Source organism: Hakea prostrata, unplaced genomic scaffold, assembly GCF_041222555.1.
Source record: "Hakea prostrata isolate BN-2017 unplaced genomic scaffold, UWA_Hpros_2 contig_266, whole genome shotgun sequence".
NCBI lineage: Eukaryota > Viridiplantae > Streptophyta > Magnoliopsida > Proteales > Proteaceae > Hakea > Hakea prostrata.
In genome coordinates, this window is record NW_028291385.1 from 6,519 (window position 1) to 24,212 (window position 17,694).

The 17,694-nt window shown below is 38.7% G+C and overlaps 1 protein-coding gene and 1 pseudogene across 1 annotated transcript; one reads left to right on the forward strand and one right to left on the reverse strand.

Annotated features, from left to right (window-relative positions):
• The first annotated feature begins 404 nt into the window (after positions 1-404).
• On the forward strand, positions 405-7,565 carry LOC148998593 (vinorine hydroxylase pseudogene; annotated as a pseudogene).
• Positions 7,566-9,919: 2,354 nt separating this feature from the next.
• Positions 9,920-13,167, reverse strand: LOC148998594 (polygalacturonase-like). The gene is made up of 9 exons (XM_089141845.1): positions 13,090-13,167; positions 12,921-12,990; positions 12,225-12,337; positions 11,857-11,880; positions 11,565-11,772; positions 11,398-11,473; positions 11,189-11,306; positions 10,299-10,415; positions 9,920-10,147 (listed from the first exon to the last, which is right to left on the reverse strand). The coding sequence occupies exons 1-9, from the start codon at positions 13,165-13,167 to the stop codon at positions 9,920-9,922; spliced, it is 1,032 nt and encodes a 343-aa protein (XP_088997971.1).
• Between the last annotated feature and the right edge of the window lie 4,527 nt (positions 13,168-17,694).

Consider the following 17,694-nt stretch of genomic DNA (forward strand, 5'->3'; position numbering starts at 1 on the left):
TATAAATGACCTGAGAAAAACCAAAAACCTTTATTTATAAATAATAATAAAAGACCCAGATCCAAATAATAGGCTCTTACACTATCCATTATTGCCCAATTTGATTACGGAAGTTGAGTGACAGCAATCCGAATCCGTTTTTAGCAGGACTCAGATCTATCATGTGTTTACTGCCAACTAAAATCATTTCTTTATAATATCTTTTGGAGATTGACAAAGCAAACGGTTCACTTTGTTTCTATATACTTTTTTATTTACCTAAAAAAGGAAAACGATTACTTGCTTATCCAAAATGAATAATATTATAGAATCATATGAATGGCCCTTCACCTACTTCATCCACCCTAACTTATTATAAGTAGTAGGAAATGTTTCCTTGTAGTTTGCACCAATCCCCACTCGATCATGGAGTTTGTCAATCAATTACAAGCCATTGGAATGGTTATTGCCTTGATTTTGTTCTGGTATCAATGGAGAGTTAAGGCGAACAGAAGCGTCGAAGGTAAAAGAAAGCAAATCCCCACACCACCTTATGCCTTGCCAATTGTTGGTCATCTCTATTTGCTTGGTGGGCAGAAACCAACTCACCGCACACTCGCAGCCATGGCTGATAAGTATGGCCCTGCAATCTTGCTCAATCTTGGTATGCATCGAACCCTAGTTGTGAGCAGTTGGGAGCTTGTCAAAGAATGCTTCACCACCAATGACAAGGTTTTTGCTACACGACCCCCTTTTGCTGCAGCCAAGTACTTGGGCTACAACGGCGCCATGTCTGGATCCTCTCCTTATGGGACATATTGGCGTGGAATACGAAAGTTTTTCACACTTGAGCTTCTTTCCAAAGCCCGCCTTGAAAAGTTGAAGCATGTTAGAGTCTCCACTGTAGACGTTGCTATAAAAGAAGTGTACTCATGTTGGGTCAAGGATGGATGTTCCAAGCCTGTGAAGCTAGAGATGGGGCAGTGGTTTGAGCACCTAACCTTAAACCTAATCACTGGGGAGGGTGGGGGGGGGAAGAAAAGAGGGAAAAAAAAAGGGGGGGGGGGGGGGGGGGGGGGAAAGAGGGGAGGGGGGGGGGGGGGGGTTTTTTTTTTTTTTGGGGGGGGGGGGGGGTTTGGTTTTGTTTGTTTTTTTTGGTAGGTTGGGTGGTTTTGGAATATTAGTCCCACATCGACTAATGTGGGAATATGTGGAGAGGAAGAGGCTATAAAAGAATGCCTCTTCCTTCTTCTTTAATCATCCCAAATATCTTCTCTCTTGGATATTTCTTTATTTATAGTGGAGTTTTCTCTCTTGCCCATATATTATTGTGTCTTTCTTTTCTCTTAGTTGTTATTATTGTGTTCTTCTTTTCTCTTATTTGCTGATTGTTCTATTCGGTGGGTTCTTCATAACCCGACAGTGGTATCAGAGCGAGGTTTTTCTGAAGTATGCTCTGTGGTTGCAGCATAGTCTGAGCTTCCACATCAGAAAAGGAAAATTCCTTGGGGGGTTTGTTTGTTTGGTTTAGGGTGTGAGTATCTACTTATAGTATGCTCTGTGATTGCCACTTAGGTGGATCCTTCACATCGGGGTTTCATCCTACGGAGGTGCTGCAGAAGTCGCAATTTCACGTGGTTTCTTTTCGGGTATCCTAGAAAGGTGTATTGGGTGATTAAGTGCATGTCTAGGAAAATTTTGTCTAAGGAGTCTGGTTTTTAAGCGGACCGCTTGTGTCCCTCCAGTCTTTCCTGGAAATTTTCCTGGTGCATTTTGGTTCAACCATATACCAGGGGGAGATAACCTGAGAAGACAAGTTTCACGTGAAATAGTGGGAGTTATTCTGCAGCCAACAACAGTTCGTGATAGAAGCAATGACAGCAAAAATTGACATCGGCAAGTTTGACGGCACGAAATTCTCATTATGGAAAATGAAGATGAAGGCATTATTGATAAAAGATAACTGCCTGGAAGCCATCAGTGTTCGGCCGGCGGAGTTCACGGACAACGAAAAGTGGAACGGGAATAGATGCGATCGCTCTTTCTGATTTGCATCTAGCATTATCAGATGATATTTTAGCGGGCGTAGAAGAGAAGAAAACTGCAAAGGAGGTTTGGGATCACCTCATCAAATTGTATGAAGCCAAATCACTTCACAACAAAATCTTCTTGAAGAGAAAGTTGTATACCTTACGGATGTCAGAATCTACATCAGTTACAGAGCACTTACATACTCTGATTTCGTTATGTTCTCAACTTTCAACGTTGGGACATAATGTTTCACCACAGGAACGTGCTAAAATTCTACTCCAAAGTCTTCCAGATTCATATGACCCAATCATCATCAATTTAACCAGTAATATCCTCTCTGATTATTTGGTATTTGATGAAGTCGCTGCTACAATTCTTGAAGAAGAAAGTAGACGAAAAGGGGGGAAGATAGACGAGGCAAGCTCACAACAAGCAGAAGCTTTGTCTATGACTCGAGGAAGGTCAACGGAACGTGATTCCAGTGGGAGTCACAATCAAGGGAGGTCAAAATCCAGGGGTAAGAAGAATTTCAAGTGCTACAATTGTGGCAAAAGGGGACACTTCAAAAAAGAGTGTCGATTCAAAAAGGGTGTAGATAAGGCAGAGACATCTCAAGGGTGCATTGCTGAAGGAGATATTCTTTACAGCGAATCAGCAATGGTAGCCAAGGATAGATTGGAACATAGTGATGCTTGGATCTTGGATTCGGGAGCAACATGGCACATGACCTCTCGCAGAGATTGGTTTCAAACTTATGAACCTATCTCTACAGGGTCTGTGTACATGGGAAATGATCATGCCTTGGAGATTGTTGGAGTTGGCACCATCAAGTTGAAGATGTACGATGGTATGGTACGCACTATTCAAAATGTGCGGCATGTGAAGGGCTTAAAGAAGAATCTATTGTCTTTGGGACAATTAGATGAAATTGGGTGCAAGACACGCATCCAAAATGGAATGATGAGGATCGTCAAAGGAGCGCTAGTTGTGATGAAAGCTGAAAGGGGCGCTGCAAATTTGTACGAAGTAATGGGAGAAACATGTCTGGAGGCAGAAGCATCAGTTGCATCAACCGGTACTGCAGAAGAGATGACAAAAGTGTGGCATCGAAAATTGGCCCACATGTCAGAGCAAGGGTTGAAGGTTCTCGCAGAACAGAAATTACTCCCGGGTCTCACAAAGGTTTCATTACCCTTTTGTGAGCACTGTGTTACAAGCAAGCAGCATAGATTGAAGTTCAATGCATCTGATTCCAGGAGTAAAAGTATTCTGGAATTAGTTCACTCTGATGTATGGCAAGCACCGGTTACATCTCTGGGAGGAGCAAGGTACTATGTATCTTTCATTGATGATTATTCCAGAAGATGTTGGGTGTTTCCTATCAAGAAGAAGTCAGATGTGTTTTCAGTTTTCAAAACATTCAAAGCGCAAGTTGAACGAGAAACTGAGAAGAAAATCAAGTGCCTCGAGACGAGACAATGGCGGTGAATATACGGGGGATGACTTCTTTGAGTTTTGTAATCAAGAAGGCATCAAGAGACAACTCACGGTGGCTTACACTCCTCAACATAATGGAGTAGCGGAGCGGATGAATAGAACTCTACTCGAAAGAACAAGAGCCATGTTAAGAACTGCAAGCATGACTAAGTCCTTTTGGGCGCGTAAGCCGTAAACACCGCCTCGCTATGTGATTAATCGATCACCAACAAGATCGATTGATCCGAAGACACCGATGAATATGTGGATTGGCAAGCCGTTGATTATTCACGCCGCACACATTTGGGAGTCCTGTGTACGTGATGTATCATCCCCAAGAAATTTCAAGTTGGATCCAAAATCCAGAAAATGCAGATTCTTGGGAAATGCTGATGGAGTCAAGGGGTATCGATCGTGGGATCCCACTGCCCACAAAGTCGTCATCAGCAGAGATGTCATTTTTGCAGAAGATAAGCTGCAAATGGAAGATGTGAGTAGCATTTCAATAGAAATTCCGGAGAGTACAACAGTTCAGGAGGAAGAGAAGTCCAATCCAGAAAATTCTTCTGGGGTAGAAAATTCTTCTGGAGCAGAATCAGAAAATGAGGAACAAGTACCAGTTGAGTCTACAAATCGTAGAAGTTCGACGGTCACCTCGTGAAAGACATACACCAACCTGGCAAGTCCGATTATATTATGGAGAGCAACATTGCATACTGTCTTCTAACAGAAGATGGTGAGCCATCAACATTCAGAGAAGCGATTGATAGCTCAGAAGCGTCACTTTGGATGGCAGCTATGCAGGAAGAACTAGAAGCTCTTCATAAGAATAAGACGTGGGAGCTTGTACCTTTACCGCACGGAAGGAAGCCCATTGGTAACAAATGGGTTTACAAGATCAAACGAAACAGTGATGATCAAGTAGAGCGGTATCGTGCAAGAATGGTGATCAAAGGATATGCTCAGAAAGAAGGTGTTGATTTCACATAAATCTTTTCTCCAGTGGTTCGACTTACTACTGTCCGGATAGTTCTGGCACTTTGTGCTACGTTTGATCTACATCTTGAGCAGTTAGATGTAAAAACCGCATTTCTTCATGGAGATCTTGAAGAAGAAATCTATATGCTCCAACCGAAGGTTTTGAAGAACCGTAAAAGGGGAACTTGGTTTGCAGGTTGAACAAATCTCTATACGGCTTAAAACAGGCGCCAAGATGTTGGTATAAGAGATTTGATTCCTTCATATTGAGCCTTGGATACAACAGACTTGCTTCAGACCCTTGTGCGTATTACAAGAGGTTTGGTGATGATGATTTCATCATTTTACTGTTGTATGTCGATGATATGTTGGTGTCAGGCCCCAACAAAGATCGGATCGTAGAATTAAAGGCTCAGTTGGCTAGGGAATTTGAAATGAAGGATCTGGGACCCGCAAACAAGATTCTAGGGATGCAAATTCACCGAGACAGAAATAACAGGAAGATTTGGCTATCTCAGAAGAGTTACTTAAGGAAAGTCTTGCGCCGCTTCAATATGCAAGACTGTAAGCCAATTTCTACTCCTCTTCCCGTTAATTTCAAGTTATCCTCAAGTATGTGTCCAAGCAATGAAGCAGAGAGGATGGAGATGTCTCGAGTACCGTATGCATCAGGAAGTGGGAAGTCCGATGTTCGCTATGATATGTACAAGACCGGACATTGCACATGCAGTGGGAGTGATTAGTCGGCATATGGCGAATCCAGGACAAGAGCATTGGATTATAGTGAAGAGGATCCTAAGATACATTAAAGGAACCTTGGATGCTGCTCTATGTTATGGAGGATCTGAATTTACTGTCAGAGGATATGTTGATTCTGATTTTGCAGGGATCTTGATAAAAGGAAATCCACTACCGGCTATGTGTTTACAATTGCGAAGGAGCCGTGAGTCGGGTATCTAAACTACAGACAGTTGTAGCACCGTCTACAAACGAAGCTGAGTATATGGCAGCTACACAAGCTTGTAAAGAAGCAATCTGGATAAGAAGATTCATGGAAGAACTTGGGCACAAACACGAGAAGATTCTCTTGTATTGTGACAAGTCGAGTGCCTTGCACATTGCAAGGAATCCAGCTTTTCATTCCAGGACAAAACACATAGAAGTACAATATCATTTTGTTCGTGAAGTGGTGGAAGACGGAAGGGTGGATATGCAGAAAATCCACACGAAAGAGAACCTAGCAGATGCATTGACAAAAGCAATCAATACTGACAAGTTCATTTGGTGCAGATCCTTGTATGGCTTGATAGAGACATAGACAGCATGGTGGTGGCAAGATAGAGACTAGTGTGGAGATTGATTGGTTCTCAATCTAATCTCCAAGTGGGAGATTGTTGTAATATTAGTCCCACATCGACTGATGTGGGAATATGTGGAGAGGAAGAGGCTATAAAAGAATGCCTCTTCCTTCTTCTTTAATCATCCCAAATATCTTCTCTCTTGGATATTTCTTTATTTATAGTGGAGTTTTCTCTCTTGCCCATATATTATTGTGTCTTTCTTTTCTCTTAGTTGTTATTATTGTGTTCTTCTTTTCTCTTATTTGCTGATTGTTCTATTCGGTGGGTTCTTCATAACCCGACAAGACATTGGGGGACATATCAAAGCAAGGAAAAAAAAAAATTGAAAAATAAGATTTTTTTGGGGGAAGGGGGAGAGAAGCACAGGGGGGGGGAGGGTAAAAAAGGGGGGGGGGGGGGGGGGGAAAAAAGGGGGGGGGGTTGGTTGGTTGGTTTGTTTTTAAAATACAAAAAAAAAAATTTTCTCTTGGCTCGTGGGGGTTGCTATAATAAAAGGGAAATTTTTGGTGTGTATAAAAAAAATACTTATTATTTTTTTTTAATAAAAAAAATGATTTTAGTTGAATTTTTTAATTAAATTTGTGGTTTGAGGGGGGGGGGGGTTGTATTAAAAGGGGGGGGGGGTGTTGTGGGGGGGAGATGGAGGAAAAGAAATAATATATTTTTGGGTTGGTTTTGTTTTTTTTTTTTTTTTTTTTTTTTTTTTATTTGAATGGACAGAATCACTAACCAGACCCGAACCAATTAAAAGCATAAATGTAATTATTGACTTGATAATGGGTAGGTAATGGTCTCAAAACTGATCCAACCCGTGTACAACATAAACTCAAATTGGAATAAAACGTTTGCTAATGGTTTGTGTTTGGGTTAAGAAATTTCTTCCTAAAACTGGAAAATCCAAACTAAAACCATCTCAAATCAAACCGTTGAAACCCATAGAAAATGTCAAGAATCTCAGCCTCCATGAGATACACTGCATTTGAATATTTCCTTATTTTAATTTGTGCTTTCCTAAATGACTAATTGTTACTGACTTCACTCTTCAATACAGCAATTTATTGCAGCTGCCGTCGATACTACATCTATTGTCCTGATATGGGCCGTTTCTTTCTTAATGAACAATCACCATGAATTGCAAAGGGCGCAAGATGAATTGGACATCCATGTTGGTAGAAATAGAAATGTGGAGGAATATGATATCAAGAATCTATCTTACCTTAATGCCATCATAAAAGAAACTCTACGGCTATGCCCTCCTGCACCTCTAGCGCTACCACACGAGGCCATGAAAGATTGTCAAGTAGGTGGCTATCATGTTCTGAAAGGCACTCGCTTAGTTGTAAACCTACGGAAATTGCATCGGGACTTTAGTGTGTGGCAAGATTCAGATGAGTTCAAACCTGAGAGATTTCTTACAACACATCGAAATATAGATACTCTGGGACAAAATTTTGAGCTCATCCCTTTTGGATCAGGCATGAGAGTATGCCCAGGTTTTAATTTGGCAACACAGTTCTTACACTTGACACTTGCCCGTTTGCTACATGCATTCAACTTGGATGTAGCACCCGGTAGTTTGCCAGTGGACATGACTGAAGGCTTAGGTTTCAGTATGACTAAAGCATCTCCAATTGAAATACTATTTTCCCCTCGACTTCCTTCTGAGTTATACTGAAGATCTCTCTATCTCTCGTGGTACATTGTGTTTTTTTTTTTGGTATGGTAATAAGGAGCTAAATAAGCTAGTAGTGGATACTACACCCTCTCACATTGTTGTATCTCCTTAAGATATTATATACAAGTATTGATGTTATCTTGTGCCAGAACTTAGGAAGAATTGTGTGTTTGTGTCTCTCCAAAGTAAATGTGTGTTTCAAAATGTATTTGAGTCAGACAAATTTATTCTAACTAAGGTGGCTTTGAAGATTACCGAAGAGTTCATACAGATATAAATGTGGCCTTTAGGGCATGTCAAGGTACAAGAAATTGCAGTTAGGTGTAATTCTTCATTTCGATTAGTTCTTTGAACATCATCTTATTGAATTGCAAGATTCTCGATCAACTTCTGTATTTGCTAGGCAATGGTGAGATCTCAGTTCAGGAGTTAGCAATGAAGGTGACACTTAGTCTCTATCGGACAACTGATAAATTAAGAAGGCAATGGGTGAAGCGGGTTTAATGAGAGAGCTCATGAGATTTTTGATACATAATCTTTTGAAGTCACGCAAGAATGAGATTGAATTTCTTTTAAAGTAATTAAAATAATCTCAAGTGCATGGTATCATTTAGCTAACAGGTCAAGCATAGGGAGATATACTGCATTGTTTTGAATCTCTTAAAGTAATGCAAGAGTAAGATTGATTTTCTTTTTAAATAATTAAACTAAACTAATAGTATAAGGCATGCATCTGACAAAACAAAATAATAAAAAGAAAAGTCTACCTAACCATTCGTCATCTAATAAAAAGCAATGTATAAATAACTAAAGACAAGAATAACTAGCTCACAATGGATTAGAAATAAAATAAAAGATAAAAAGGGAAGTAATCCGACTTCAGCTCAGGATTGAGGGAAGAGGCTGGAATACAGTTGATGCGTCCAAAATCTGCTCAGCCCTTAGATCTCCTGAAAGTGACCTGCAAAATAAAGCGTCAGATGTGGCCCGACCGCTGGGATCAGAAGTCCACCGCCGAAGGCTAAGTCAGTTGATGAACTTAATCACAAACGGCTCTGCTAGAGCACAGAGCTAAGGAATGAATAACAAGAATACGATTCAAATAGTAAGCATCTGAGTGTTTTCGTCCATCCCTACCTTGTGGGTAGATGATGTCTTATATAGAGTGTACCTTTGAATCTCCTTCGTTGGATGTATTTGAGCCTTCTTCGGGTAGTCGTTGGATCTTAACAGATAGATTCGTTGAGTGATAGACTTTCACTAGTTTGGACTAGTAGATGACTCCTAGGATACCACGATAGTTATCTGGTGGTTATCCGTATGATAGCGATGAGTGACTGCCGCCGAATACTGCTAGCCGTCATTAGGTTGATCAACCTACTCCGATAGTATCGGATGCGTGCTTGTGACTGAGTTAGTTTTCTTCCTCAGCAAGCTACCTCCTAGACCCGGTTCGCTCAAAAGCGAGTCGATTCCCTTCGTCCCGATCGGAGTCCAGGGTCAAACCAAAAATAAACCAAGTTCGGTCATATTTTCTCCATATCAATATCATTTACCTTAGTGATATTGACTGCAATGGATCTAGACACTGGAGGTGATTTTTTGTTTTCCTTTTCCCTTGATTTGCCTTGTGTACTCTATAGGTAATTTCCACGCTTCTAAATCGACAAACCATAGTGATAGAGGTTCAGGATTAGCTTTGAGAATTTGCAGAGCATAAGAGATTATTCTATTATCGGTACTCTATTTGGTATTTCATTCCTCTATTTATAATATTTTTTCTCAACACTAATTTTTTAATTAGGTTTTACTTACACTCATCCAAGTGAGGGAAATGAATATTAGAGTCCTACTTGGACTCAACTAAATAGAGGGGTAGTCATCTTGGACTACGTAACCATCTTGCTGCCACCTATGGTGCAAATTGTAGTGGGACCCACCCACTACGATTAACATCTACATTGATTTAACCCCCTCTCATTGCCAACCTTGGACTAATTGTATCCCATTATTAATTTAGTTTGGTTGGAAGCTATAGAAGGCTGGAAATGCCTGATTTTTATCCATTTCATCGAAGTCTCCAACTGCTCTGCCATGTATTAGGGAATTTACATCTATTGATAGATACTTTTTCAATGCATATGTTGGTTATTAGTAGAGTGAAGAAGGAGATGAGGGAATGAAGAAGATGAGTCTAGCTGAATGGGTTCTCGACTTTAAATGAATGGATACGAAATTCCAAGCAAATCATGTTTAATTAGGATAACACTGAATTGAGTAAACCATTAAAGAGAGTGATGTGCGTTTAAAACCTTCAATGTTCAATTTATTCCCATCGTCCAAATACATGTGCAACATTGATATAAATACATTGATACAAATTTCCCGAGCAAGTCCCAAGATGTGTACACAGAGAAGATCATTTCAGACAGCTTGGAGGCTGAACTAATCCTTTAGTCGATCCATGAGCATTATTACAAATAGACAACACTTGCTCACCCTTGGTTGCCGGGGTTATTAATATAGAATCCAACATTATTTGGTCGCAAGGGACGGCTTGACTGCAATCGAATTTCATGGCCTCTTTGGTGCTTGATGTTCCGTTAAGACTCCGGTAAGTTACATTCCTTACATGAACAGCGGTGAGCTTCCATCAACACACATTATAAACTCAGTCAGTAACTGATATAGTATCTTACCAAGAAAGAAAAAAAAAAAAAAAAAAAAAGAAAAAAACTGATATGGTATCTACAAGTACCCTGGGCAAACATGAAGAGAAAGAGAACATGGATCCTCACCTGTGGCTTACATTGACCACGTTTACCGCAATAATTTTGATCAATAATTATGGGATTCTCCACAGATGTGAAACTTATCTGTTCGAATACGATATTTTGAGCCACACCATTCCCACCCTATTGAAACAAAGTAAAGAGAAAAAACAAAGTGAGTTGAAGCTATTATACACAGCAGCAGATTCACATTGGATTGCACTTCTTATGTGCTTCATAAAGCTGTGGTTGCATCACACTCGCAAATATATTGATCCAGTGATCGACAACAACTCTGATTTTTGAACTCAAGATCACCTGTTGATGATTAGATTAATACTTTGTTGAATTGATGCATCTACAACCCTAGGAAGTAACAGATTTAAAACTGATCAGGGTGTAAAATAGACAGAAAAAAATTGAGTGCCACTGCTGTTGAAGTGACTTCCTAAAGTAATGTCATCCTTTTATAAGTTATCGATTTATCAATCAGACCCCTACCATTAGGAATTCACAGTAAAATATTGACATAAGAAATTTAAGTATTTCAAAGGACAATAATAAACTTAAACAAAACACCCTACACAAACTACTTGTTTCTTTGTCTCCCTCTACCGTCTATGACTTCTTCCTCTCCCTATCATAAATCCCCACAAAATTTGGTAGACTTAGGATATGAAGATAATAATATAAATGGATTAAAAAAAAAAAAAACAATCTGAGAGTAACGGTGTTCATAACAGAGGATCCAACTGATAAATTGTATAATATATAACACAGAATGTGATATTAATATTAGAAATAACGTAGAGTTAGGACTAAAAATTTCCCTATGCTCCCAAACCTTGTATCTTTATTAACAAAAAATATAAGACACCCTTTGAATTTTAGCTTTTAAGTAAATACATATATTATACCTGCCATGTCTTGATCCTTGCGCCATTGCTAGTATTCACAAAGCGAACTCTTCTTGCTACAATGTCATCTACCATGGACTTCCGTACCCCTTTCGCTCCCTTGCCTAGGCTTCCGATGCTAATATACCATAATTCAAAGAAAATTAAAAGTGCTCCCAAACAAGCCTTACTTCAACTAGATAATTAATGAAAAATAACTCACCTAATACCGTGTCCCTGGACCACAATGAGCAACGTCGATCAATACATGCGAATTGTGGTCCCCGATGGAGACACAATCATCACCTATTAATAAAAGAATTGAATTAAACTAAGATAAAATGGTAAAAAGATAATTTTTGATGACCAAAATGGTATATATATATATATTACATACCACTTTGAATGTTTGAGTCATAGATGTAGACATGTTGGGAACCACTAAGGTGAATGCCGTCAGTGTTAGGGCTGTCACCTGGTGACTTTATTGATATACGAATGATACGGACATATAAAGAATTAGAAACGAGAATATGTGTTTGGGGACTGTTTGCTAGGTTCATGTCATATAGATTGAGTTTATTGCAGTAGGTGAACCTAAGCTCCTGCGAACACAAGAGAACAAGAAAATTGTTTTCAATATTAAAATACATCTCTCCCCCTCTCTCTCTTCTCTCTCTTGTACTTACTGTTGGAGCAACAACTGTACATCCCTGAAAAAAGAAATGAAAACCATCAGCATGAAATATTCAGGCCACGTTTGTTTGGCAAGATATGAAAAAAGAAAAACAAAAAATTGGTTTCCTTTTCTGTTTAAAATTTTATTTATCTATTTTCATGAGGTAAAACGGTCATTTATTAGGCAGTTTCTTGGTGTAGGTTGGAACTAGCTGAGCACAATGAATTTGTGTTCCATCTCCTTTTTTAAAATGACTATTTTGTGGATTTCCTTTTCTTTTCTTCTCTTTCAATTAGTTTCTTGTTAAACAAACACATTCTAAGATTTTAATCCGAAAACAACCTAAAATGAAAGAATCAATTGCACATATATACATACCGGTTGTGGACGACGTTTACATGACTGGTCCCACCAGTGGGAGCCTCGTCCATCAATCGGACCGGGACCATTAACAGTGAGTCCATTGATGCCTTCAAAAGCAAGCCACTCGCCTGGTTACGATCCTTCCATGCAACGGGCATGTTCGGTGCTATAATCGTCCCTTGAATCTGCATTGTGACAAGAATAATTACCATGACCACAGCGACAAAAATTCTTATATATTGAATCGTGATTTTAATTTAAAAATAATTTTTTGATCTAAATATAGGATCCAGATCCTCTTTGTCGGGCATTGCTTTGTGTCGTGTCTGTCCTTCCGTCGGAATCATATGATGGGTGATGTGTGTATTGGTTTACTGACAACCGTGGACGGAGAAGGTCACACCCATTGAAAACTGATTGATCCTATTTCAGCCTTTCCATCTGAATGTCTGATAGTAGTAACAAAGAAAGACAGTCCCACGTGTCATCCGTCCTAACAGTTGAATAAATGAGATGACGGGTGACCATGGTAGTAATTAAGCTAGTCCACGTGTCACCCATCAGACGGTTCAATAAATGGGATAAGGATAATACGAGACGGAGAGGATCAGATTCCTAAATGTAATCTTCACAGTCAACTCACCGTTACATTGACGTAAGTAGTTTTGCAAGGACCCATGAAAACCCAAGGGCTCAACAAAAATATTTTGCCTCCAGGAATAACCATGGAAGGAGAACCTGTTCCAAGATTACATGTGTCATTCCAGGCCTTGGAAAACGCCTGAAAAAGGAAACATGAATGCATCAACCTGAGAGATACCAAATTGACACTAGCAATTCAAAGGATTTTAACACAGTAAGAAAACAGAAAAATATGTACGTTGGTATCATCTGCATTGCCATCACCAACAGCTCCATAGTCAATAACATTAAAGATCTTTTGAGCTGAAGTGGTCATTATCAAGTAATAAATCATGCAGAGAGGCAGCAAAGTGAAGAGTTGATGACCCTGAAATAAGCAAAACGAAGCTCAATGATAAGGAGTTTATCCTATAAAGCTGGCTAGACTCAGAAACTTTGAGATGCTTCTCACCATGATAAAGCGACAGAAGGAAGGGCAGATAAACTTGTTGGGCTTGTATACAACGCAACTTGATTGATCAAGATGATAACAAGCAAACCCTTTTATACCTGAAATCTCAAAACCCTCTTGGCAGAATAAAAGTTTTCCTAGTTATATTTAGACACTGAGGATTTATCTAAAGAATCTTTTCTCATTTTTGGTAATGTAAAGAATCGTTTTGATTTCTCATAGCTAAAATTAAACATAATCGACAGCTTCCAAGCCAAACACTGTTTCATGTTGGCCAACCCTAAAAATCCCTGTGATCTCTCCTTGTGGCTCTTTCCACTTTGGTAAATCCATCACAAACAGCTTTGAAGGCTTATTCCTGTTGATCTATGATGTGCACCGAATTCTATCATCGGCAAATAAAAGAAGAGAATGTTAAGCCCATCTGGTTGATAGAAACACGGCAAATGGAAATAAACCAAAACGATTCTTTACAACTAATTGTTTCAGTGATAAGCGAAAAAGATTCTTTACAACCTGTAGGTATCATTTTTTCAGTTAATTGTTTCAGTGTACATATCATGCATGTATACCAAATCCATTTCTTTCTTCAAATGACTCTTTATTAATCAAACATGGTTGAGGCTCTGCTACATTATCTACTTGCAGTTTCATGCCCTGGGGAACGAACGAGGAACCAATTCATTTATTTTGAGAGGTCATGGACTGGTCCTACAAATGAAATAGATATTTCCCATGAAATCCTTCTTGTTGTACTGCAAAAATTTCGTCCATTTTGATAAAGGAAGAACATAAAAAAACATTCTCTGAAAAAGAAGAAAAAAATTAAAAATTGTCCAATTATATACACGAACAAGATTCACAAATTCTTACTTGGGCATTTAGTGGAAATTCAAAATCACAGGGTGATGACTCGATATTTTAAAGATATTACCATGATGTCAGTCTTGGGATAGGTTTTCGCATATAATTTGGGGATGAAGCTGATGTTGGGGCTTTCTTTTGGCTATACATACGGCAGTTCACGGACCACAAACCACAAACAACAGTTTTTGTAGGAATATTTCTATCCAAGATCGCATAAATCGACTAAAAACACCTTAGTATGATAATGACACAAGATGATGATGAACATAGCTTTGTATGGTTCTATTGGAGACGAAGCGCAACAGAATATCTTCTTTATGTCTCCCACTAGGAATGAACTTGAGGTGGAAGTTGATTCTATGATCAACTTGATGTTGGATCTTCTCCTCTAAACTCCTCCCTGTTCACTGGCTTGATGGTATATCCTTTCTGACTAAGCAGATGTGATTGTGATTAGGGTTAGAGGAGGGACCTAGCATCCTTTATATAGGTATATCCGTTAGATCGTCCATCAAGATCTAACGGTCCCTATTAGCCCACACTAGCCAGTCCATATAAGAGTTTTAGTAACCGTATATTATCTATATCAGACCAATAAGAAACCAAATCAAAGTGTAACACAATTGATAAAGCACATCTTATGTGGAATATTTAATTAATATTCTAACATTCTCCCACTTGGGCCAAATTGATTGTGACACAGTCGAGCAAAACAAAACATCTCTTTTGTTTTAAAAAAAAAACATTTGAAAAAACATGTTGAAAACATTTTGACCTTTATGTGCACAACTTTATATTGGTCTAAAGATAATCCTAAAACTCAATCCCTTCACATAGAACCTTAAGTACCGAATCATAGGAGTGACTGTATTTTTTAAGCGACACAGGACCATCCATGGTCACAAATACTCTTAACTCTACTGAAAATGGATGCAATATGGTAGTGTGGCAACTAATGACACTTTATAGAAATCCTCATGTGTCATTCCGTTGTCAGTCCAAATCTCTCACTTTATGCTTCCCACGAACCTGACTCAATGCCACGAGAGAATATACTTTACGGTTCCCATGAACCTATGACTCAATGCCACGAAAGTATACACTTTACGGTTCCCACGAACCTGTGACTCAATGCCACCAAAGTATGTACATCATGGTTCAAACCTGACTCAATGCCACAAAAAAGGAGATTATATGTACATTATGGTTCCCATGAACCTGTGTCATCTTTATAACTCGAGTTTTAACTTTATGTGTTACATGACACACCTTAAAGCTAATACATAAATGCCTTATCTTTTGCTCAAGGTTAACACATACCTTAAGACTTTCATAACATGCAACATGATAATAACATGAACATTAATATGTCACCAAATAACTTTATTGAATTCAAATAAATTATCAGTGCATACAAGAGACAAGTACAGATATAATACCTTATTACACAATAGAGAAAAATTCACAAACTCCCACTAAACAACCGCATCTAAGATTCCTCCTAAACCCATAGTTAACGCATGTCTATTAAAGACGTCTGGACAGGGACCCTTAGTTAGGGGATCTATAACCATATTATCTGTACAAATATTCTCTACTGTGGTGTCACCTTCTTTAACCTTTTCTTTAATAGTCAAATACTTAATTTCCATGTGTGAAGACCCTATGATACCCTTATTATTATTAATAAACAACATAGCAAAACTGTTATCACAGTATAACTGGATAGGTCTATCCACAAAATCAAAAACATCAATTCTTTAATAGTCAAATACTTAATTTCCATGTGTTTAGACCCTGTGATACCCTTATTAATATTAATAAACAATATAGCAAAACTGTTATCACAGTACAACTGGATAGGTCTATCCACAAAATCAAAAATATCAATTCTTAAATAGTCAAATACTTAATTTCCATGTGTTTAGACCCTGTGATACCCTTATTGTTATTAATAAACAATATCGCAGAACTGTTATCACAGTACAACTAGATAGGTCTATCCACAATATAAAAAAACTGTCAACTGTCTAATGAGGTTCCTTAACCAAACAGCTTTTTCTTTAGTGGTCAAAAATTTGACCATCATGTATTTAGACCCTATGATCACACATTTCTTGTTGTTAATAAACAATACAACAAAATTGTGATCACAATACAACTGGATGGGTCTATCCAGATGTTTAAATAGAACTGTCAATTATCTGATGAGATTTAGTCAACAATTTGAATAACTGCCCCATAACATGTAGCAAACTCAACATTTATGATGAAATAAGCAATTTTACCTTATTTTACACTTTTCACAATATTATCCCTCCTATCATCAAGGAAAACAACTTAAAGTGGACTTCTTATTATCCGAACAATTAGCAAGGTCAAAGTCTATATATATATACCCTAATGCTATAGGTGTGAAATCCCCCGGATTTCTACCCCTTTAACCCGTGGCTTCAAATCGAGAAAATCGGGCCTCGAGTTGATGACAAATGCGAGCCATTCAAGTGGAGCTTGAAGGGTTGGAAATGGAACCAATGTTGGTGGATGACCCTTGTGATGACTCATCAACTCTCCTAAAGTTTAATTGAAGAGAGAAGATTAATCTTGATGGTGTAAAAAGGGTGATCTTGGAACGTCCGTAGATCGACGATGGAGAATCCGATTGACGCAAATAAGGTATCAAATCGATGATCGTCGAAAGACCTTTCCAACAAGCCAAAAATCACCAAAATCGGAGTCCATTTGACGGGTTAACTTGGGACCGGTTGAACGGCCGGTCGACCGCCCCAACCCCCCAGCCATTTTCCAGCTTCGGGGCAGAATCGGGTTTTTCATGTTTAAAACCCTATTTTGAGTTTCTAACCTCTCATAATCGCATTTTAAAGGCTAGTACGAGGCTGAGGCTCAAGGAGGAGGAGAAGCCAAGGGAGAGGAAGTATCCTAACCATTTGGACACGTGCTAACACCCGGATCATTGCGAAAACGTTAGGAAAGGTAAGAATCATCAAAGCCTCTTCTTTAAGCTTAGTTTTTGGAGTAGTTCTTCGCAATAAATGATATATTTGAGTAGGTGTTGCTTGATAGGTGTTTTGAATGCTAGCAAATAGTTTCATTTATGTTTCCCTTTGGTTTGTAAGTGATTTGTGCGAGTCGTTGCAAACGATTTTGCATTTTGGCTCTCAGACCCAGCCGAGAGCATTCTCGAGAGCCCAAAATTGGGGCTTTTTGATTGAGATGGAATTAGATCAAATTGAAGGTATACTTAGGACCCTATTGCTTCCAATTAGACATTCTCAAAGTTTCGTTTCGATTCGACTTCGAATCGATGGTGAAGTTGATTTTTGCCGAAACTAGGTTGAGAAAGGTGGGTTCAAAACTAGTTGGCAGATTAGGCTTTTGTTGGGTGATTTTGGGAACTCTATTAAAACCCAATTGACTTCTAATTTATGTCTATTGATCTTCTTACATGATTAGATTTATTTTGATTATAATCACCAACTTGTAAGTGTGACTTTGTGGAACTTT